Raw genomic sequence first — 21,746 nt, 5'->3', positions numbered from 1 at the left:
TGCAGCAGGATCCAGGTGTGTTAACACTGTTCACCTGCAGGCTGCTAACATGACTTTCTTCAAGTGCATGCTCGGTCTCCTCGTCCTGCTCGTGGCCTCTGACTGCTCCTGGGCTGAGGACAAGGTGAGCTCCTTTGTTATATCTGTGGGGAGAGATTTTATAGATAACACGACTCAACATGTAAGAAGGGTATTAAATATGGGGTTTACTGGTGAATGTGCTGTGTGACAGCTGGGTCATTTAAAGGAATACTTCACCCCCCACCTGACCTTTTGTATATCAAGTATTCATCTTGTGTTATAGTGAATTTGTGAAGAAAACATATTTTTTCTCGTACCCCTCCACAGTGACAAAAGAATCCAGAGTCTGAGAAAAATTCTTGATTAGTTGAAGTCATAGATGGCCACAACTAACAACAGCAAAATGACATCCATTTACAAACACTCACACAACTTGTGCTGTGTAATCCAAGTCTCATTCATCCAGTCGTATGTTTAGTACTTCCGAAACAGACAGACCTCTCCAGCGGGGAACTGAACTAAAGTGAAACTTAACTCTGCTCTCTTTAAAGACAGACTCTATTGACAAACAACAAAACAATGATTTTACCTCGCTGAACACAGAAGCTGCTGCTGGTCTACCACTGCCTCCATCAGTTAGTTATTTTGTGTTATTGTGTGATTTTGGTGTTTAAGGCAGAATTTATACTTCTGGGTCGAATCAACTCCGTAACCTACGTCTTAACCTGACGTGCACCTCCCCAGAAATATACCTATGCATTGTGGCGACACAGATCTCCTCTCTATGTTTTTAAGCTGAAACTATTTCCCTCAGTGGAAACAAAACTTTGATTTACTTTAATTTCACAGATAAGAAACAATAAAATGTGAAGACAATAAAGTCTTGATTTTATGTCTTGTGTGTGATTTATCCTGGCTTCATATGAGCAAAGAAAATCTCTGCTTGTCGCTAGGCTAATTTATACAATGTAAAATGCCATAGACTTGTGCTAATAACGTTAGCATGTTATATTTGTTTGGAAAATGTGTACATACATGATATGATTTAACACACCTGGTGTCAATTGGTATCAATCAGTTTAGAAAAATATTATGCAAATACATTTGAAAAATACATTTGAAAAATATTGCAAGGTACATTTGTGAAGTACATAGAAGGTACCTAAATATCAAAATATCGAGTGTGTGTGACACAGACACACCACTGCACAAGTATAAATCCCAGTTTACAAGATTAGTTTTGAGTCAACAAAGTCACAGTAACACAAAGAAACTACAGCTGGAGACCAGCAGCTCCCGTTTTATCAAGATAAAATGACTGTTGTTGTCAGTGGAGTCTGGCTTTAAAGAGAGCAGAGACAGGACATCAGACAGGTGTGTGTCTGTTTGGGCAGAACTGAGTCAGAACTGAGTGTATAGCTGGATAAATTAGACTTGGTTTACACTGCACGAGTTGTGTGAGAGCTTCTAAACAGAGGCTTTGATATAGTTTTGTGGTTGTTAATCTCGGACCCTTGTGATTTCAAATTATCTTCATATGTGTAAATAACTCGTGTCATACTTGCATGAAATCGCTGACTCGATGAATGAACGTCCACTGGCATGTCCTTGGCGTCATATGTCACTGGAGGATCTCAATGCTGATTGGCTATTGTGGCGCAAATTGGTGGCTGAAGTTCAGATTTTTCAGCTCTCACAAACAAGCGTATGACGCGACATCGCACTTTTCACTTCATTCGCACTGCTTAATTTGCATATTTCATGTTATCGAAGTTGCGTCCAGCAGGTATTCTAATGTTTATTCAACACACTCTCACGCCGACCTCGTCACATGTCCATGTTTGGTCATGGACTTTCCACGTCCACGGTACCCTGGGTGTGTTGGTTGTTGACGATCTGGGACGCCGTGTCAACTTCAGCCTGTTACATACACTTCTGTTTTCACAGGAAATGTACAGTTTGCATACAGTCTCTTTCAAAATAAAAGAACTACGTCAATAAAACACCACAAATTGATGTTTTTTTTTCCTTCAACAACAAACACACGTGGTTGGGTTTAGCGTTAAACAACAGGGTTTGGCTTTACAGTCTTACAGGACATGAACACTGCTCTCTCGGGTGAAAGTCGTTTATTGGACCCCTCCACCACCCTACTCAGACTTTCACCACGTTTTCCCCCGCCGCCGCCAAGCGCCATTAAAGTATAATGGCGACCGGCCGCGTATCATGCCGATGTTATAGGACGCCTTTTTTTGTTTGTGTCTGGTGTCACATGTCACCACCCAAGCATCAGATTGCGACAACTTCGGAGTGGGACCAGGTTGGTTTATTCACGGTTGAATTATGTTTTAATTTTGAAAGATGAATCAATGTTTCATAAACTGTAAACGTTGTTTCAAAATGGTTTCAACATTGAAGCAGACATTGAAATTTCAATGTTGATTTATGAGAATTTTTTTGACCTTTGAGTCAATGTTGGTTTAATGTTGACACAAGAACTGACATATTTTCAACCACATTTCAACGCTGACAGTCGGTCGTGCCAGCTGGGTTGCGTCTCTACATTGAATTTATAATTTATATGCTATACACTCACATGAATTGTTTTATCCGCGCTTGGTGTGAACACAACATAATACAGGATGAGTAACTGATACACAAATGATCATTTGGGGGTTGACATATTCCTTTAATCTCTCCTCTCAGTAGGATCAGTTTGAAAGACGCTGCAGCACATTTTAGATTATAAAGCTTTGGTATTTTATAAACTGTACGTTGACGACAGGTTTATATTTTGTTGTCCTGTGGAGTTTGTTTTGTAGTTTTCTGTTTGTGTTCCTTGTTTCATGTTTTTCATTAATGTTTAATCTGCTTCCTGTTTTAGTTTGTAGCTTCTCCTCTCATGTGTTGTGTCTGGTTTTACTTCCTGTCTTTGTGTGTTTTCAGCCTGTTTTCTGTCACACCTGTCTCGTTAGTCCGTCCCTGTTCCCGTAGTCTTCCCTTCACACCTGTTCTGTATTAGTCTTGTTTCCCTTCCACACCCTTGTTGTCAGCCAATCTCCATTTCCCTCCTTTTGCCTGTGTCCTCCTCCTCCAGCTGCGTCTTGTTCGTGCGATTAGTTTTCTGTGTATATACCTGTGTGTTTCACTTTGTTCCTCGTCAGTTCGTCCTGCGCTCGTCCCCGTGTTCTTGGTATCGTTCCCTGCTCTGTTTCCTGCCTGGTGTCTTGTGTTCTGTTTGGATTGTTTGCCTGAGTTCATCGTATCATCCCAGTTGGTTTTCAGTTACCTGCTTGTTCTGGATGTTTTTCATCAGCTGCATTAAAGTTCACAACCTGCCTGCTGCTCTGCATTTGGCTCCTCCCTGAACTGATTTCCCACAGTGTCAGAGAGTAAACTGTACAATCAGACAGCAGACGTGATTATTGCACCACTCTACATAAACACATATCACTTTTCAGTCGAGTCTTTCCTAATGAGTGATGTCATCTCTCTGATCCAGGAGCTGTCTGTCTCTGAGCTCCTGTGGAGGGCCAACAAGGATGTTGGTAAGACACCGTGCAAATGTATTCTTGTTTTTGCTAAATGCACCAAAATCCCTGGACAGATGTTACAAAGTCATCCTGAAAATGATCATAAGATTAACATACAAATATTTTGATTAAATTTAATTTAATTGAGGTTTCACTTGAGTCTTTCAGTTTATGTGACTGACACATCTCCACCATATGATTCAGAGCAAAACACTGTACTTGGGACTCAAATATATTTATTTGAGAGCTTTAGTTACTATTTTTAAAGAAATGTGTCAAATATGTAATATTAATCCCCAAAAATGCAGGACTTTTACTTTAGTGGAGCATTTTTTGCAGTACTTGTACTGAAATAAATGATCTGAATGATTCCTTCACCACTGGTTCAAGTCCTGATTGATCCTCTCCTACAGTGCACAGGGAGGACGAGCCCCTCGTCATAGATGACATCGCTTATGACAATGAAAATGAGAGAAACGCTGATCCCTGCACCTCCCATGGCTGCATGTGGGGAAAGTCCAGCGATGGGAAGGTCTACGTGCCGTACGTCATCGCATCACATTACTGTAAGGAGTTCAGTCATTCTTAACCTGCTATGGTACCTTGTTGCCTCGAGGTAACAGACGCTCACACAATACATCCTCAGTCAAGTTGCAAGTCGGGATGTTCGATAATCTCAGCATGTCATTGGTGTCGGATGGTATCGGCTTTAAAACGAACCTGCTTGTTCTTGTTTTGCACAATGAATGAATATTACATATGTTAGAAAGTGTCCAGCTCCCCTCCCACCCACCCAACTTGGAATTCTGACGCCTTAACTTTTGTTGGATGCTGTTAAACAATAACAGCGACCGGCCGTGTATCATGCCGACATGAATGGACGGCTTTTTTCAGTGGGGTCTGACGCCGGAAGTCACTGACCAAGCGCAGGTTTTCGACGACTTTGGAGTGAGACTGGGTCGTGGCATCATAAGTTTTATTAGAATAGTTGCACAAAAAGATTTGATGCAATGTGTGGACTGAACATTACAGTCTCCTCTTGTGTCTTCTCAGCCTCTCGTGAGCGCTCCATCATCGAACGCGGGCTGGTGTCCTTCCACGATGTCTCCTGCATTCGCTTCGTCAGACGCTCCAACCAGAGGGACTACCTGAACATCCAGTCAGACAGCGGGTAACAAAGTGTGTGTGTGTGTGTGCAGTGTGCATTATTGATTACAAGATGATGGGTATCAAACAATTGACCTATGGCTAAGCCACGCCCCCCTCCACTCACTCGGACAAACTATCAACATTCAGTGGCCGGCGCTATGGCAGGTGTCACAGTACACGACATTTCACAGGAGGCAATTGTTGATTTTTGGAGACATAACGATCAGATGTCATTGAGAAGTAACCAAAAGGGCCTAAACTACGCATTGGAGGGATATATTCATCATTTTATTGTTGAGAAGGTCGATGAAAAGCTTAAATTACAAGCCAAAATTTACAGGTCACAGTGTACGCTTGTGAACCGCATCTGGTTGCCGTCACCATCAAAGACAACAAGTTAAAGTGCCACTGAAGTTAAGGTTTTTGGCTCAGAATATGAGAAAAGGATAACGGCCTTTTTACCATCTTTACCAAGAGTGTCTCTCCGTTAGTTTGGTGCTACAGTATTTACACTGAATCATTCAGCATAACGTTTGCCAACCTTTGCTATCTCTGCCATTACAGATAAGTTAATGAAGCTAAGCTCCAGAAGTTAGCGTTGGCTTAACTAGAGCCCTTTGGACAACAGCTAACAATGATGTACCATCACCAAAGTACAAAACTAGAACAAAATAGGCTAATGAACTCCCAGCAAACAAGGTGACATGATGAACAACGCCGCTAGGAGCTAACGTTAGGCTAACTTTAGCTAACGTTAGCTAGAGATGTTAAAGATAACTTTATATTTCTTTCCAGCAAAGTGACAATATGTTGCCTCAAACACAATGTTGACTTACCTTAGAACAGATGTAGACATCATTGTTAATCTTATTCACGTTGAGTTGATGTTGTGGTCTAACGTTACCACACAACTTTATCCAAAGGAGACACTTTTCTCGGTTGAGATGTGGTTTAAAGTGTAAAAAATACACCTGGTCGCCCAGCCTCTCAGGATACCTTGTGTCAGAGTTGCATGTACCCCATGCACACCGTTTGACCATTTTTAAACTTCAAATCTCAGAAAAAGCTCATAAAACCGAACAAAACTGACTTTCTGTAATGCATTTCAATGGACGTCCAGGCAGAGAATGTCCCAGTGTATGGGAATGGCTATACGCACTGTGATTGGCTCATCGCGTCTGACGGCGGGGCTTAGCCATAGGTCAATATTGATAAAAATATATAATTAAAAGTGTCTTTAAACCTTCTTAGTTTTGCCTTTAAAGGGAAAGTAACGTTGCACAATGTATCACGTCACAGCGTGGGATTTTTTTTAAAGTCAGAATGTAAATATTCTGGATGTTTTGTGCATTGTTTTTCCTCCACATTCAGATTAATTTTGGATCTTTGAAAACTTGTCTGTCTTTTCTGTCTCAACAAGAATTTACAATGAAGTTTTGATTGATTGATTGTTTTAATTCCAGTCGTAGACCTGAAACTGAAGCTACAGTATTTAAACCTAAGACTGATTGTTAAGGGGCTGAATTCAGACCTAATTATTCATCACACAGAACTGTACATATCAGTCACATCTGTTTCACCCTCAAAACTATTTTGTAAGTGCAGATGTTGTTTCAGATATTTCCTTTATGAGTTTATGAGAATTGTCGGTATCATTTGAAATGATTGTGTGTCACACTTTACATTGAGATAAACACTCAGAACACTTCAGCTCACATTTTGTAAAATGTAAGATATTTCCTTAATATAATTGTCACTCATCATAAATACTAACATTCAACAATATCAGACATCATAAGAGGAGACTTGACACACTGAGATGAATAAAGTTTAAGACAAGGAAACCTTAAATTTTACAGTCCCTTAAAACTTAAATTAACTCCGCCATGATGGTTGTTATTTTATCTTTAATTGTATGAATGCAGCTGTTACTCCTACGTCGGCCGCCGTGGTTATTCCCAGACGCTGTCCCTGGACCGCCAAGGCTGCCTCTACCACAGCACCGTCCAGCACGAGCTGCTCCACGCCCTCGGCTTCAACCACGAACAGTGCCGCTCCGACAGGGATCAGCACATCCGCATCCTGTGGCAGAACATCCAGCGCGGTCTGTGCATTAACATCATCATAATTTCACACTAATACTCATTTTTGTTTCCCACAGCTGGAGGTGAGGTGTTCAAACACACTGCAACAGTCCAAAACCCAAAAATATTCAGTTTACTGTCACATGTGTGAAAGACATCATCAGATCCTGACGTCTGAGAGGCCTGAACTAATGTTTTAACATTTTATTAGAAAAATGAAAGTATCCAACTAAACAACTCATCGTTGCACTGATCCAGAGTTTGTTCCAAATCCTAAAGTCAAATCATAATCTGAATAATCTCTCTGAAAAAAAATTCACTCTCAATTATTTAAAATACGTTAAGCATGTTTTTATCCTGATGTGGAAGCATCTGTGTAAGAGCGAGATGTAATATCTCCTGAGACACTGGGCTCCAAACTTTGAATCAGTGTCACCACAACCTTAAAAAGACTAAACTTATGGATCACTAAGACACAAACCTGTGTTTATTGTTACATAACTGTGGTCATACGTCGTTAGACCAGAGGAACATCTTAACGAACTGGCTAACAACAATGCTAACTTTGTTCTCTGCTAGCTAACACCTGAAATAAAAGATATATATGACTGATATTTGATTTATTTCTAATAAAGAAACAAAATCAAAAAGGTTTATTATCTATCAACATTTCAATCATTGACCACTGAAACTTCTGTGTCCCTGAAAACAGAGAGAGAAATTAAATTAAACATTTTCTGACCCTTGCTGTGATGTTTGTCCTCTCAGGTTGGGAGTACGCCTTCGACAAGATCAACACTCTGAACCTGAACACCCCCTACGACTACAACTCTGTCATGCAGTACCACAGGTTGTCGAGGCTGTCAGCACTTTCATCTCACACCTGTTTCACTTTGTGCCTTAATTTCTCAAATAAGGGACTGTTTATTTATTGTTTTAAAATTATTGGAATAGGTCTCGATCACATAGAGAGCATTTTGGCAGCTAAAATGCTCTTTGAAAAGACTTAAAATGCTATTTCTGTGGAGGCTTTATTGTCTTCACAGTTTATTGTTTCTTATCTGAGAAATTAAAGTAAATCAAAGCTTTGTTTCCACTGAGGGAAATGGTTTCAGCTTACAGACATAGACAGGAGGTCTGCAACACAGCGACGTGTTGTTTCATTTCTGGGGAGGTGCACACTGTAGGTACGGTGTCAGTTCAACGCAGAAGTATGAATCCCACTTAACTCTTTATCTCGTTTCCGTCCCTCTCTCATGCACACTCGATGTCTCTCCTCTTGTTCTCCGCTATAGCACTCTGTTGCCTACAAGAGAGGGAGTTCAAATATCTCGGGGTCTTGTTGACAAGTGAGGGTAGAATGGAGCGTGAGATGGATCAGTGGTTTGGTGCGGCGTCCAGTGATGTGGGCGCTGCACCAATCCATCGTGGTGAAGAGGGAGCTGAGTGGGAAGGTGAAGCTGTAGAGAGTTTGAGGAGAGAAATAAAAATAATAAATCGAAAGTTTTCTCTTTAGCCGTATGCTGAATGAAGTATTAAAACATTAACCTGACGGGGCGTCGGTGGCTTAGTGGTAGAGCAGGCGCCCCATGTACAGGGCTGTTGCCGCAGCGGCTGGGGTTCGACTCCAGCCTGTTGCCCTTTGCTGCATGTCTCTCCCTCTCTCTCTCCCTTTCACACTTCACTATCCTATCAATAAAGGCAAAAAATGCCATAAAAATATCTTTAAAAACAAAACAAAAAACATTAACCTAACAAGCGGCAAACATTAACGAGATCTGCTCGGTTCGGATTAGCCTTCTTTTAAGTTAGCATTAAGCTAACGGCTAGCGGCTTATAATTAAACGGCTAAAAAGAAGAGAAATGCATAAGAAACATAAGAAATTACTGTTAGATCGGCTCGGGGTCGGAGGGCGTTTCACAAATCAATGTACAATGTTCCACAAATCCAGGGTTAGTGTATCATACACTATATGTATGTGTAGGCTATCTGTATACAGTATGAAAAATAAACATAACAGCATGTCATTGTAAGTTGGTGGTACATGTTATTTTCAATATAGTGTCTCAATTCAACATAGAAATTAAAATTTTCCTGATCTTTCTCCATCCTTTTCGACTCGTTCGCCATCCTGCCACTAACGTTGTTTTCCCTCTTGCATAACGCTGTTTCTCTCGCATTCAAATGCAGCCACTCAGCCAACGATAGCATGTCACGTCATCAGAAGTCACGGGACGCCGGACGAATCTGGCAGCCCGGACACAAGCCTGTTGAACTGGCAAGAACCCAGCTCGAGTCAAACACAGGGGAATAATGAAAAAATACAACCTGGGCTCAGGCAGAGAAATTAGAGTTCATCTTGTGCACGCAGTCAAAAATCAACACAAACTTAAACAATGAAATATTGTTAAAATAAATATCAAAAAGAAAAGAATAAGCTCTAAGAACTCTAAAAAGAAAATTCAGCAAAAAGAAAAAATACATAACCCTCCTCCTTCTCTGAGACGCTCTCCCCTTCTAGTAATACGCACAATAATAACAACATAATAACATCGATGCAGATTAACCGTCCACACATAACAAATGAAATCTATTCAGTCTGATTGTTTAGGAGTGAACCGACCCTTTAAAACATTTTCACAATAATTCTGAATCTTTTTTTCAAAACATACAAACCAATAATAATAACACGTATGTACTTTTTATAATCGCAGGTATGCCTTCTCTGGGAACAATCAGCCCACTATGGTTCCTATCCCCAACGCTAATGTTGAATTCGGCACGGCCACCCAGATGAGCAAGAACGACATCAGCAGGCTGAACAAGCTGTACAAATGTTAAACAGTAAGAAAACACACGTTAGGTTTGTACATACGCTCTGATCCTGCTGCTCCTGTGTGAATCTAATTCATGTGTCTGAGTTTGTCACCTTTAACGTGTTTCCTTTTTCCAACAGGTGATGAGAACAAACCTGACGACACAGTGCCAATCAGACGTCGACGCAGAGCTCTGTAACAAACTGAGACACTGAATCCACAATAAACCTTTAAACATGATCACTGGAGCTGTGTTTGTGGTCTGTGCACCTGGAGACACTTTTACCAAATGTTCCTGAACACACACTTTAATACTGAAGTTTGTATTTGTTGTTTAAAGCTGCAACATTTCCTGATATTAACAGAATGTAATCACCACATGTCAGTGTTTGTCACAGGTTAAAGATTCTGCAGTCAAATGTTTACTGGTACAAATGTAACAGCATCAAACTTTGTGTTGCAGCTGGTAAAAATGGAGCTCATTTTAACTGCTCAACGTCCTGCTGGGTGTCTTCATCTGTTATAATACACCATCATTCATTAGTTTACTAATATTTTCAATTAATCTGAATCTGCAAAGTAGCTAAAGCTGTCAGAACTAGAACCAGCACCTCGTGGTTGTATGTCTTGTGAGTCTTTTATTCCACTGAATTCCTTGGCATATTTTTTAAAGTTTTGATGTTCTGTTATCACACAGTCGTCATCAGGGCATGTAAGAACAAGTGGCAGCTCACAGATACACCGAGGCTGATGACAGGCCGTCAGAGTCGCACTAGATAACTGTCACAGGAGCAATCAGGGGCTTTTTTATCACAACCAATAATTTTACAGATATGGGACATAATCCAGCTGTCAGGCTCGTAGTGGCCCCCAACCAAAATGTTCCTCTTGTAACCATTTCCTGAGTTTATCTCCTCCCCTTTAGACATTTCTATTGTGAGCTGAAACCTGTGTGCGCTAAGCCCAAACATTAAAGGCTATTTAGGTTTTGCAAAGCAGTGTCCCTTGGAATATTTTGTGCTTATGACTTATTAACAAAGCAAAGACAGCGTTCAGTGTGTAGGATTTAGGGATACAACGACAGAAATGGATTGTAAAATTCATAACTCTGTTTTTATTAGTGTATGATCACCTGAAAATAAGAGTCATTATTTTAGATCTACATACGAGTCCCACATGTTGTTTCTACAGCCGCCCAGAACAAACAAACCAAACACTGGCTCAAAGGGCTCTTCATGTTTTGGAGTCTTAGGGCTCTAGTTTCGCAGACCGGGCGCAGCGGAGGCGCAGTGCACCTGCACTTCGCCAACTGGGTGTGGCCAGGCAGATTTTGTAAGTCTGGCACACCGTGCGCCTGGCGCAGCTACTCCTCTTTCCCACCTCCGTCCCTCCTACCTGCGCAAGTTGGAAAGAGGGAGGAGAGAAGGCGTGGAGTGGGTTTTACACACATCACACCAATCAAATGAGCCCCTCTCCTCGCCCTTAAATGCGCCGCGCGAAGGCGTAATGAGAGTTTACTCAATTCGCCATGGCAGAAGAGAGCAGCAGCATCAGACAGCCAAACTTCTCCCAGGAGGAAACTGATGTTTTGGTCCGGGAGGTCCAAGCTCGCAGTGTCCGAATATACGGAACTGTGAGCAGACCTCCACGGGCTGATGATGCAAAGGTAGCCTGGGAGGAGGTCACCACAATTGTAAATCAATGTTGCGTTTCTCTCGCGCGCTCTCTCTTTCTCTCTCGCAGTCTCACTCTGTTTCTTTTCTTTTGACTTTTCTAAGATGACAGATGCTGAATATATACTCCCTATCTGATGCTGTGGCTGTTTGTGGTTGGCTGAGAGGGATGTGAACTCATTAGTTTGCAGCTGTGTGTTGGGTTTCCATTACGCGTGCCACAAATGTCAGCGGTGCCAATCCCCTTTGATCTAACATCAGATGTGACAGGACAGTCGATATAGAGATACATTTATGTGCTGATTGCAGATAGTTGCATTGAATAGTGGTTTTGTGGGTATTTATTGCATCGTTAATGTGCCTGACATTCTGGAAACCTGCCTGTGAGGTTTTGGTGACGTGTGCGCACTGTCCGCTGGTCAGCCAAACTTCGGCTTACACCAGCTGTGCTCCCCCTGCGCTGACAGTAGACCTGGTTTCAGCTGGCGAGCTTTTAGCGCACCTTCGGCGAAGCCTTTTGGCACGAAACTGTCACTGCGCCAAGCTGGATCTGTCGACACCTCCCCCTGCTGCGCCGCCACACCCATCTCAACACACCTCGGTCTGCCAAATTACCAAACTGAGCGCGCCTTGGGTTGCACTGCCACAAAACTAGCTCTGTGCGGGGTTCGCCACCCTGTGCTGCGCCGGGAAACTAGAGCCCTTAGTGTTGGCCACTGTAGTTCTCCCATACACTTGCCCGCAGGAGAAGTTTCAGCTGGTTGCAAATCCTACACACTGGACATTTAATGGGACTAGTCCATACCCATTGGTAGCTTTGTCACCTTCTACCTATGCCAGTCCTCAATGCCTATGTGCAGTTTCACATAGATTGACCACGTCAGTGAGTAGAAAAACGTGGGACAGACAGAATGACTGACTGACAGAATGACACACTGACAGTTTCCATGATTATGTACAGCATACCATACCATGACTTAGTCATACCAAACATTAGAAACAACACCAACATTGGTCCACAGGGGGAGCCACAGCGATCGGTCGCATTTTAGCCATTTTGAAGCATTTTACTGTTGTTATAGCGCCACCCAGTTGCCAATTAGAGTTAAATTTCTCCAGTCACCTTGAGGTGTCCTGTTCTACATATCTACCAAGTTTAGTAAAAATCCATATGGCGGTTAGGCCTAGATAAGAAATGAGCTCTCTAGCGCCCCCATTTTGTTTGATGGGGTCAATAATGGAGGGGTCCCCTCAGATTATGTGTGGTCATATGCCTACAAAGTTGCGTGGTGATGGGTGAAACCCTTGAGATGTTATACACCTTTATGTGATGAGCCACGCCCTCCGCAATATTCATTGCCTTATAGAAGCTCAGTTTTAGGAAGTTTTCCAACTTTTGCCAAGAGGGAACTTTAGATATTGGTCCCTAGATTATGTTCACCCAGTTTCATGCAGATCGCTCAAACTTCCTAGGAAGAGATCCATTTGAAGTGTTTTTCAAACAATTCAAAATGGTGGAAAATCTATATAAGCGGAAGTTATGGGTTCTTGAGGCAAATGTGTTCCTCATGAGGAGAGGCATCTCTGTGCAAAGTTTCATGTCTCTACGACATACGGGGCATGAGATATGCCCATTCAAAGTTTGACATTTCAATGGGTTGCTATAGCGCCCCCCTTTGGCCAATTGATGTAATATTGCTTCATTGGCATCCTCCCATGACCCTCTACCACTGTGCCAAATTTCACATGGATTGACCAAGTCAGTGAGGAGAAAAACGTGGAACAGACACACACAGAGTTTTAATCATTATATAGTAAGATAAGATAAGATGATAATGTTGGATGTGTAACTTTGAGCTGTGACTCACAGCAGAACAACTTCTCTTAAGGCTGAAATCAATTAAAGCTGTTATTTGCTAAATTAAAGCACAGTGCAGAGTGTAAATAACACAACCATGGTAGTCAGAGGATTGGATGCAGTTTGGACTGAGCAGGTAGAGTCTGCACAGCTTTTGGCAGTTATCATAACATAAATTGTTAAAGTTCAGTGGCCAGAGCAGCACTGACATCCCCACGCCCCAACACCGACAGATCAAGAGAGACTGGTGGACAGAACTGATGAATGTCATTCACACTTACATAAATCATATTGTGAACATTACAGGTAACTCAGGCCGTTATTTGTCAATGACCTCAGTTACCAGTAATGTTCAGGCTCCCATGGCTTTTTCCCCGCAGGCCAACATCATTGTTTGTTTTCCCAGCTGAGAGTTGTGTGGCTGCTGCCACTGGCCGACAGATTACACACAGTTTTCCTGGCAGAGGCCATTACATGTTAAGCAGTGTGCACGGAGATGGAGTGGACCTGCTGTTTGTCCACCTCTATCATCATCATGAGCCAATCATGACTCGAGATTCTGGGGCTGTGTCTTGGCCAATCATATCTGCTGTGTTTCTCCCTGGCTGCCCCAAAATGTCTGATATCATGCCTCCCTGTGTGCCACGTGTTTTCAGTCCATTAGAGTTGTAAGCGTCCTCTAATCTCCCAACTTTAGTCTGTTTCATTGCAGCTTTAAACTTTCTTTGTCCATCGACGTCTTCAACATCTGCAGCCAATATAAAGACCCCAAATTATAATATTTATAAAAGAATACTTCTGACCTGCAGTTTTAACTCTCAGTATTATGCGTGTATTTGTTAGTTTACTCAACAGGAACATTCCTTCTCTGGTAAAGCTTTTTAATTTAGATTAAAACAGGTGAACTAAGACATGCATAAACAGATTCAGGATAAAGAGCTGATATAATAAGGCTGTGTGCTCGTTTATTTTCATGTGTTTTAATTGTCATTTAGATCACCTTAGTGAGATGATAAAATGTGCATTTAGGCTCATGTGCAGTGTGAGAAGTATATCAACAGTGATGAGCAGGTGTACAGTTAAATTCATAAAGTATTAAACTCTGTTATAACCTTCTGCCTCTGTTGAATGTGACAAACACACTCACTGCTGAGGCCAGGTATCTGCCCCAAATCAAACAAGACGAAAAAGGCTCTTATTATGGGAAAACACAACGTGGCGTCAAGGTGAAATATTCTTATCAGGCGCTGAATTCTGTTTCCATCCCACTTCTTCCCTCAGTGTCCAAAATATCCTTAAATGGAGAGCTCATCCGCTGCGGCTGATGCTTTATAATGAAGCTGCAGCGTCGCTCTGTGTTTGTCTCTCAGGGATCGCAGTAAGTATCATTTATACATTCATTATATTTATATTTTATATATTTATATTTATACCTTCTCATCAACCTGTTTTATGCTGCTTTATGACTGACCACAAGGACGTTAATTAGATTTTAGAATCACAGCAGATTAAATAATTACAGATGTTGGTTGTTTGTGTGTTGCTGCAGGTTATTTGTTGACATGGCAGTGAAGTGCATTCTGGGCCTTGTGGTCCTGGTGGCTGTCTCAGCTTGGGCTGAGGAGGAGGTGAGTTTTCTCCAAATATAAAACATCTACACTGTTTTCCAGTGGTAGAAGAAGTACTGAAATTTATTTTTTTTTCTTTGAAAGTACCAATGCATTCATATAAAAGTCCTATTTATTCATTTCTTTTATTTATCTGTTTATTTCATTTAATAGCGACGATGCAGTTTGACATAGTTCCAATGCAGAGTATGGGACTGATGTGTTTATAGCTATTGCTGATTTTCAGCTTTTGTCCCTCGTCTGGCTTTTACATGTGGAACTAAAATGTTATTATTATTATTTTATTATTATTTTTATTATTTTACGTGACATTACTGGCTGTGATTCAGACTGACACTGTGAGCAGCAGTATTTAATGTTGTAGCTGCTCGAGGTGAAGCTGTTAAATATATAGTTGGTTTATTCTGTAAGTTTAGTGAATCTGAATCTGAATCTGAATCTCACCCAGTGTCAGCTGGGATAGGCTCCAGTACCTGCGTGACCCCCAACAGGAAAAGTGGTTACGGAAAATGAATGAATGAATGAAATGAATAAAAGTCTTAAAAACAAGTACCTAAAAATACACGGTACAGAACTTGAATCTAAATTTGTTTCTCTGCCTCCTTTTTGTGTCTTTACATATATAATGGAAACCTCCTGATTCTGTAAGTGTGCTGTTTTTAAGTGTTATTAACTTATAATAAAATGCACTGCATGATTTTAAAGCTAAAAACACTGATTTAATTGTGAAGGTGGAATTCAGCTCAGTCACCAGATAATAAACTGAAGCCTAGCTCCATCTCTCACAGGTGTCTGTAAGGCTTTGACCACCTCAGAGCGGATCGAGAGAGCCAACAGGGATGTTGGTGAGCATTTTAATAAAGTCTTGTTTTTAGTTTTAGCTCTGCTTTCTCTTCCTCACCAGCCAAGGTCATTCCCCAAACGTAGCTCTCAAACGTTAAGTCTAAATTCTGATCCCAGGAATAAAAATCTGGTTGGAAAATATTAGTTGACCTGAACAGTCATAACTAATTACAATACAACACGACATGACCTCAGTGCTCTTAATCCTGCGACCAGCACGGACCCCAGACTCACTGAGTGAAGGATTATGAATTAATGAAAGAACATCATTATACTGATGCCAGAGGTGTAAATACAGACAGTGCAGGCAGTGTGATTGCACTGGGGCCCCTGGGGTGGAGGGGCCTGTAGAGAGTGTGGGCCCTTGCAAGTGATTCAGACTGCCACCTTGGATATAACCCTGTGTTCAAAGTTGCATGATAAAAAAAGAATATTATTAATTTAAAAACGGTGCCATTTGCTATATTTTCTTTTTATTGTTTTAAATATGCTTTTTCTGTATTCACTATAAAACCTATAAATATACTGTTCAGTTCAATGATTCATTTCTTACTTTCTTTGACATGTTTGTCAGATCTGCAGGGTCTCTATTTGTGTCACTGACTGATGCCCGTCTTTGCTGCAGTGCGTTCTCCTGATGAGCCGTATGTGGAGGACGATATTGCCTATGACTCTGAGGCCGAGAGGAACGCTGACCCCTGCGTGTCTTACGGCTGCATGTGGCCCAAGTCTGCTGATGGGAAGGTCTACGTGGCCTACACCATTTCCAGCGAGTTCTGTGAGTATAGCTCAAACTGTGGTTTGGCTCTTAAAAGGTCCAATCTCAAAAGTCAAAGTCAAAGTCAGCTTTATTGTCAATTCTACATTATGTACAGGACATACAGAGGATCGAAATTGCTTTTCTCTTCAGACCCTCGGTGCAGACAGTACACTTGACATAACATGCAAATATAAAATATAAGATATAAGATACAATAAGTAGAGGCATAAATAAGAATTGAGCTAAAAAGAGTTATACTCTAAAAAAGTAAAAAAGGCCCAGTGAGCGGGTGAGGCGGGTACAGTATGTGTCCTGAAGGGACGGGAGAGGGGCACCGACGATCTTCTCAGCTGCTCTCACGATGCACTGGAGGGTCTTACGGCAGGACGCGGGGCAGACACTGTACCACACCGTGATGGAGCTGGTCAGGATGCTCTCGACGGCGCCTCTGTAGAAGGTCTGCATGATGGGGACCGGGGCTCTGGCTCTTCTCAGCTTGCGGAGGAAGTAGAGGCGTTGGTGGGCTTTCTTGGCCAGTGATGTGACGTTGTTGGTCCAGGAGAGGTCCTCTGTGACGTGCACACCCAGGAACTTGGTGCTGTTCACCCTCTCCACAGCAGCCCCGTTGATGGTCAGAGGGGCATGTTGGGTGTGCACTCTCCTGAAGTCCACAACAATCTCCTTCGTCTTTTCGATGTTCAGAGAGAGGGATTGTTATGTCACCACAAGGCCAAACGGTTCACCTCACTTCTGTAATTTGTCTCATCATTGTTGCTGATGAGACCCACCACGGTCGTGTCATCCGCAAACTTGATGACAAGGTTTGAGCTGTGCGACGGTGTGCAGTCGTGGGTCAGCAGAGTGAAGAGGGGGGGGCTCAGCACACATCCTTGGGGGGCCCCCGTGTTCAGTATGATGGTGCTGGATGTGTTGTTGCCGACCCGTACCGCCTGTGGTCTCCCGGTCAGGAAGTCCAACAGCCAGTTGCACAGCGCGGTGTTCAGCCCCAGCCGGTCCAGTTTGGGAATGAGCTGTTGGGGGATGATGGTGTTGAACACTGAACTGCAATCAATGAACAGCATTCTGACATATGTGTTTTTTGAGTCCAGATGTGTGAGGGCTGTGTGGAGGGTAGTGGTAATCTGTGCTTTTATAAAAATATTTTGGGAATATCAATTATTTATTAATATTTATTTTATTTAACATATTATCACCATTTAGTTTACATCAATTATATGAACGAAGGTTACCACTCACTGCGACTCTGTGTTCTCATGTGAGGACGTAACATTATGGGTTTGCTGCACCTTAAACTTCATTCAGCTAAACTAAGACCTGTTGTGCTCTTTGTCGTCTTTGTGTAGCACTTCACATCGAGCACTTTGATTGGCTGTTAAACACTACAGGAAACAGTGATGTCAGCGCTAAATTAAGACAACAAACTACTCTCCCTGTCGCAGCTACACATAAAAATAAAACTCACACAGTAAAAACAGAATCAAAGTTTTTATGATAATCTGATTTTTGCAGTCCAGCCCTCGGCCATTCGAAATGATTTGGACACTCTTATGCTTTTATTGATATTCTAACATTTTTATTCTTTATATTTGCACGGCTGTGTCCTGCTGTGTTGAGCAGCAGCTGCAGTACAATTTCCCACGAGACAAATGAAGTTCTATCTTCTATTAAATCAACAAACTGTCGATCTGTTTAAAACCGATAGGAACTCCCAATCAGGTGTATTTAAACTTTATGTTTATTCATCACACTAAATATTTGCATGTCTATGTAATAACAGATCATCAGTTTTGTGTAGCGTCAGTTACAGTTACGTCATCTTTCTCCTCCAGCCCCTCGAGAGGTGTCCATCATCGAGCGTGGTCTTCAGTCCTTCCACGGCTTCTCTTGTCTCCGCTTTGTTAAACGCACCAACCACAGAGACTACCTGAACATCCAGTCCCTTAACGGGTGAGCGTCAGCGACAGAATGTAACAAAGTACCTTTACTTAAGTACTTTACTGAAGTACTTAATTGAGTATTTCAATCTCATGCCACATTATACTTCTACTCCACCTCTGGGGGAAATATTGTACTCTTAACTTCACTATTTGGAGCCTTAAGTTACTTAACAAATAAAGATTTTTGCACAGAAAACAGATGAAAATGAGCAAGTGCAACTTAAAAGATTTGTCGAGTGCTAAATGTGGCCTGTTTTCCAATAAAGGTAGCCTTTCGCTTTTGTCTTATTTATTTTATCTCTTGATGTATTCTCCTGTTTGCTAAAAAAACACAACAGCAGTAAATAATCTGAGGTCTGTCCTGAATCGTCCCAGGTGCTACTCCTACATCGGACGCCGTGGCAACGGGCAGAATCTGTCTCTGCAGCGTTCAGGCTGCGTTTACTATGACACCGTCCAGCACGAGGTGCTCCACGCGCTGGGCTTCCACCATGAGCAGAAACGCTCTGACCGTGACCAGTACATCCGCGTCGTGCTGGAGAACGTCATCCCTGGTTTGTACTTTATTTAACGGGTGTTGTAGGATGGAGTCACTTCCAGGGATAAACCTGTAAGATGTTAAAGGAGTAGTTCAACATGTTGGGAAATAAGCATATTCACTTTCTTGTTGCGAGTCAGTTAAGAATATTGATACTCTCATATCTGACCTTTAAAAATTAAGCTACAGCCAGCAGCTGTTAGTTGTTAGCTGTTAGCTTAGCACAAAGATTTTAACATTGAGAAACAGCTAGCTCACTTCTATGGAGGACAGATGCTGCCAAAATCAAAAAATAATCTACCAAAAATAGTATTAAAAATAAATGTAGGCATTGATTAATTGATAAAATGTGACATAAATATGTTTAGGGACATAAATTGGAGGAAAAATAAAACAAATTTGAAATAAATATGAAAATAATTGCAAATATAATTGAAAATTAATTTAAATATTATTATAAATAGATAAAAAAAAAAATGACTTAATAAATTAATTAATATACCGTTAAATGTACAAAACAATATGATTAAAAATAAACGCAGGCATTAATGAATCGATAAATTTGTCATGAGTAAGTTTGGGGCAATAAATCGGGGAAAAATGCATAAAATAATAGATACATACATAAATGCATATATACATTTCAAAATTAATTAATTTGCCATTAAATGTACAAAACATAATATTGAAATTAAATGTAGCCTTTAATCAAATGTTTAAAGTAGGAGAAATAAATTGGTAGGAAAATGCAAAGGTGAAATAACACATAAAGACCCAAAAAAATGAATGTAAATAAATAAAAAATAAATGTAAAAATAAAATCTGAAAAAAATAAATTTCACCCAATAAATAAATTAATATGCCATTGATTATACCAAAAAATATTTGAATTAGGTGTAAACAATGATTAACTGATAAAATGTGACACAGTGAATAAGACTAGTGGGAAAATACTACTTTTTTTTTTAATTTGATATAAATAAAAAACTAATAATTCATTAACTTAAAAAATCAATATAAATTTAAAAAGGGAAAATGATATAAAATATATATAATATAACATATCAGTTTATCCATTGAGTCATTTAATTATTAATTTATATTGGCAGTTTTCATCCTCCACATATTCCTGTCACAGTGTTCGCCTCAGTTGTGTGTGTTCCTGTCACATTCTGCCTCTACTTTCCATGCAGTCACATTCCTACAAATCTACTAGTGTTATTCTGAGTCACCTGTCCTCCAGGTGCCCTCAGACTTTTCTCCTTTAATCCCATCCTGCCCTGTAATCACCTCATGCTCCTCACCTGAGTGTCCCCACCTGCACCTCATTTCCTCGTCAGCCCTGCAGTACTCAGACCACTCCCTTTTCTCCAGTCAGCTGACAGATCACTGTAGTGCCTTTGTTTCTTTGCTTTCAAACCATCTGCCTCTACGCTCATTTGTATTTTTAACTGGTCGTTAAATCATTGAACTGTCGTTACCTCGACCATCTGCATTTGTGTCATTCTTCTGCTACCTGACTGCCTCAGACTGATGGTAACAAAATGTGTCTACAAGCACCTGTAAATCTCATAAACTAACATGTTACGTCTCACTTTAAATCCAAAGCTTTGAAGACTGTTTTATTGCTCCTATAAGAAGAAATAATGTGACACTTAACCTCCCTGTCAAACTGTCAAGAAAGCTTATAAGTATATTCTTCAAAATGTCAGATTATTCCTTTAACAATGTAACCACAGGTAGACATCTGCAGGATTTGGAAATACAGATGCTGCTGGATCTCTTGATAACTCTGTTTTCTTTTCAAATCTTCAGGAAAGGAGCACAACTTTGACAAAGTCAACACCCTGAACCAGGGAACCACCTACGACTACGGCTCTGTTATGCATTACAGCAAGTAGGTAAAACAAAAGCAGCTCAGTTACAACTGTGGCTGTCGTCTGGGTGATGGAGAATATGAACGGGCACTCAGACTGAAAACAGGCGGCTCAGATGATGAGGGAGTGTTGGTGTTTTAGGTACTGATGTCACAATGAAACATGATCCAGGAAGTCCTTCTCATCTTTCTTTTGCTTTGCCTTTCTTAAAAATCTCTCTGACAGCAGTGTGTTCAATAATGTTTGTTGTGTTTCCAGGTACGCTTTCTCTAAGAACAACCAGCCCACCTTGGTGGCCATCCCTGACGCCAACGTTCAGTTTGGCACGGCCACAGAGATGAGCCAGAAGGACATCATCAGGCTCAACAGGCTTTACAACTGCTGAACAGTCTGCAGGTAAAACACGTCATTTCAACACACAGTCATTCTGAAATATATATTCAGAAAGAAAAGTATGTTTATTCAACCTGGTCTCACCTCAACCCGTGGTTCTCACAGGACAGCCACGCTACAGACATATGATGATCTTCTAGACCATGATGCATTGCTGTAGATTAAACTCCCCAACAGGATATAAAGGAGTTCAAATGAGCTCAACCTGAAACATGTACAGCAGTAAAATGACACACACACATTAATGCAGCAGGAATATTAATCCAAAAACATCAGATAGAATAAAACACTGACAGCAGGGAACACTTTACTGCACTATCAGTACTTTTACTTTTCATACTTTAAGTACACTTGGCTGATAATACTTAACATACATTTACTTCAGTAAAGGATCTGAATGCTTCCGCCACTGTTTATAGTTGATTTAAAAAAAATTAATTTCCCTTTATGTTCTCTTGTTAAACAGGGGGATGATGCAGAAATACTTCAGGAAGAGAATCATCATCATCATCAGTGTCTTCATTTATTTCAATCACTGGCTCAACTATAAATTCTGTCTGCTCTAATCAACATCAATAAATCAGCATTTAAACACAGTTTCTTTGAGTTTGTTC

General features: G+C 41.0%; 2 protein-coding genes across 2 annotated transcripts; both read left to right on the top strand.

Annotated features, from left to right (window-relative positions):
* LOC125886766 (high choriolytic enzyme 1-like) lies at nucleotides 1-9,844 on the top strand. The gene is made up of 8 exons (XM_049573074.1): nucleotides 1-124; nucleotides 3,524-3,569; nucleotides 3,968-4,120; nucleotides 4,608-4,725; nucleotides 6,629-6,807; nucleotides 7,556-7,637; nucleotides 9,503-9,632; nucleotides 9,745-9,844. The coding sequence occupies exons 1-7, from the start codon at nucleotides 50-52 to the stop codon at nucleotides 9,627-9,629; spliced, it is 780 nt and encodes a 259-aa protein (XP_049429031.1). The 5' UTR covers nucleotides 1-49; the 3' UTR covers nucleotides 9,630-9,632; nucleotides 9,745-9,844.
* A 4,650-nt stretch (nucleotides 9,845-14,494) lies between these two features.
* Nucleotides 14,495-21,728, top strand: LOC125886767 (high choriolytic enzyme 1-like). Its single transcript, XM_049573075.1, has 9 exons — nucleotides 14,495-14,513; nucleotides 14,685-14,763; nucleotides 15,563-15,608; nucleotides 16,232-16,384; nucleotides 18,217-18,334; nucleotides 18,700-18,878; nucleotides 20,678-20,759; nucleotides 20,998-21,135; nucleotides 21,599-21,728. The coding sequence occupies exons 2-8, from the start codon at nucleotides 14,698-14,700 to the stop codon at nucleotides 21,122-21,124; spliced, it is 771 nt and encodes a 256-aa protein (XP_049429032.1). The 5' UTR covers nucleotides 14,495-14,513; nucleotides 14,685-14,697; the 3' UTR covers nucleotides 21,125-21,135; nucleotides 21,599-21,728.
* The last annotated feature ends 18 nt before the right edge of the window (nucleotides 21,729-21,746 follow it).

Source organism: Epinephelus fuscoguttatus, linkage group LG4, assembly GCF_011397635.1.
Source record: "Epinephelus fuscoguttatus linkage group LG4, E.fuscoguttatus.final_Chr_v1".
Taxonomy (NCBI): Eukaryota; Metazoa; Chordata; class Actinopteri; order Perciformes; family Serranidae; genus Epinephelus; species Epinephelus fuscoguttatus.
The sequence above is the reverse complement of the archived record's forward strand: the minus strand, read 5'-3'. Positions and strand labels throughout refer to the sequence as shown.

What these genes read in the sequence shown, in the direction of transcription:
- LOC125886766 (XM_049573074.1), top strand. Translation starts at nt 50, where the DNA reads ATGACTTTCTTCAAGTGCATGCTCGGTCTCCTCGTCCTGCTCGTGGCC. An exon ending in GAGGGCCAACAAGGATGTTG is followed by an intron (nt 3,570 to 3,967) that starts GTAAGACACCGT and finishes CCTCTCCTACAG; the next exon opens with TGCACAGGGAGGACGAGCCC. An exon ending in AACATCCAGTCAGACAGCGG is followed by an intron (nt 4,726 to 6,628) that starts GTAACAAAGTGT and finishes GTATGAATGCAG; the next exon opens with CTGTTACTCCTACGTCGGCC.
- LOC125886767 (XM_049573075.1), top strand. Translation starts at nt 14,698, where the DNA reads ATGGCAGTGAAGTGCATTCTGGGCCTTGTGGTCCTGGTGGCTGTCTCA. An exon ending in GAGAGCCAACAGGGATGTTG is followed by an intron (nt 15,609 to 16,231) that starts GTGAGCATTTTA and finishes TCTTTGCTGCAG; the next exon opens with TGCGTTCTCCTGATGAGCCG. An exon ending in TCTGTTATGCATTACAGCAA is followed by an intron (nt 20,760 to 20,997) that starts GTAGGTAAAACA and finishes TTGTGTTTCCAG; the next exon opens with GTACGCTTTCTCTAAGAACA.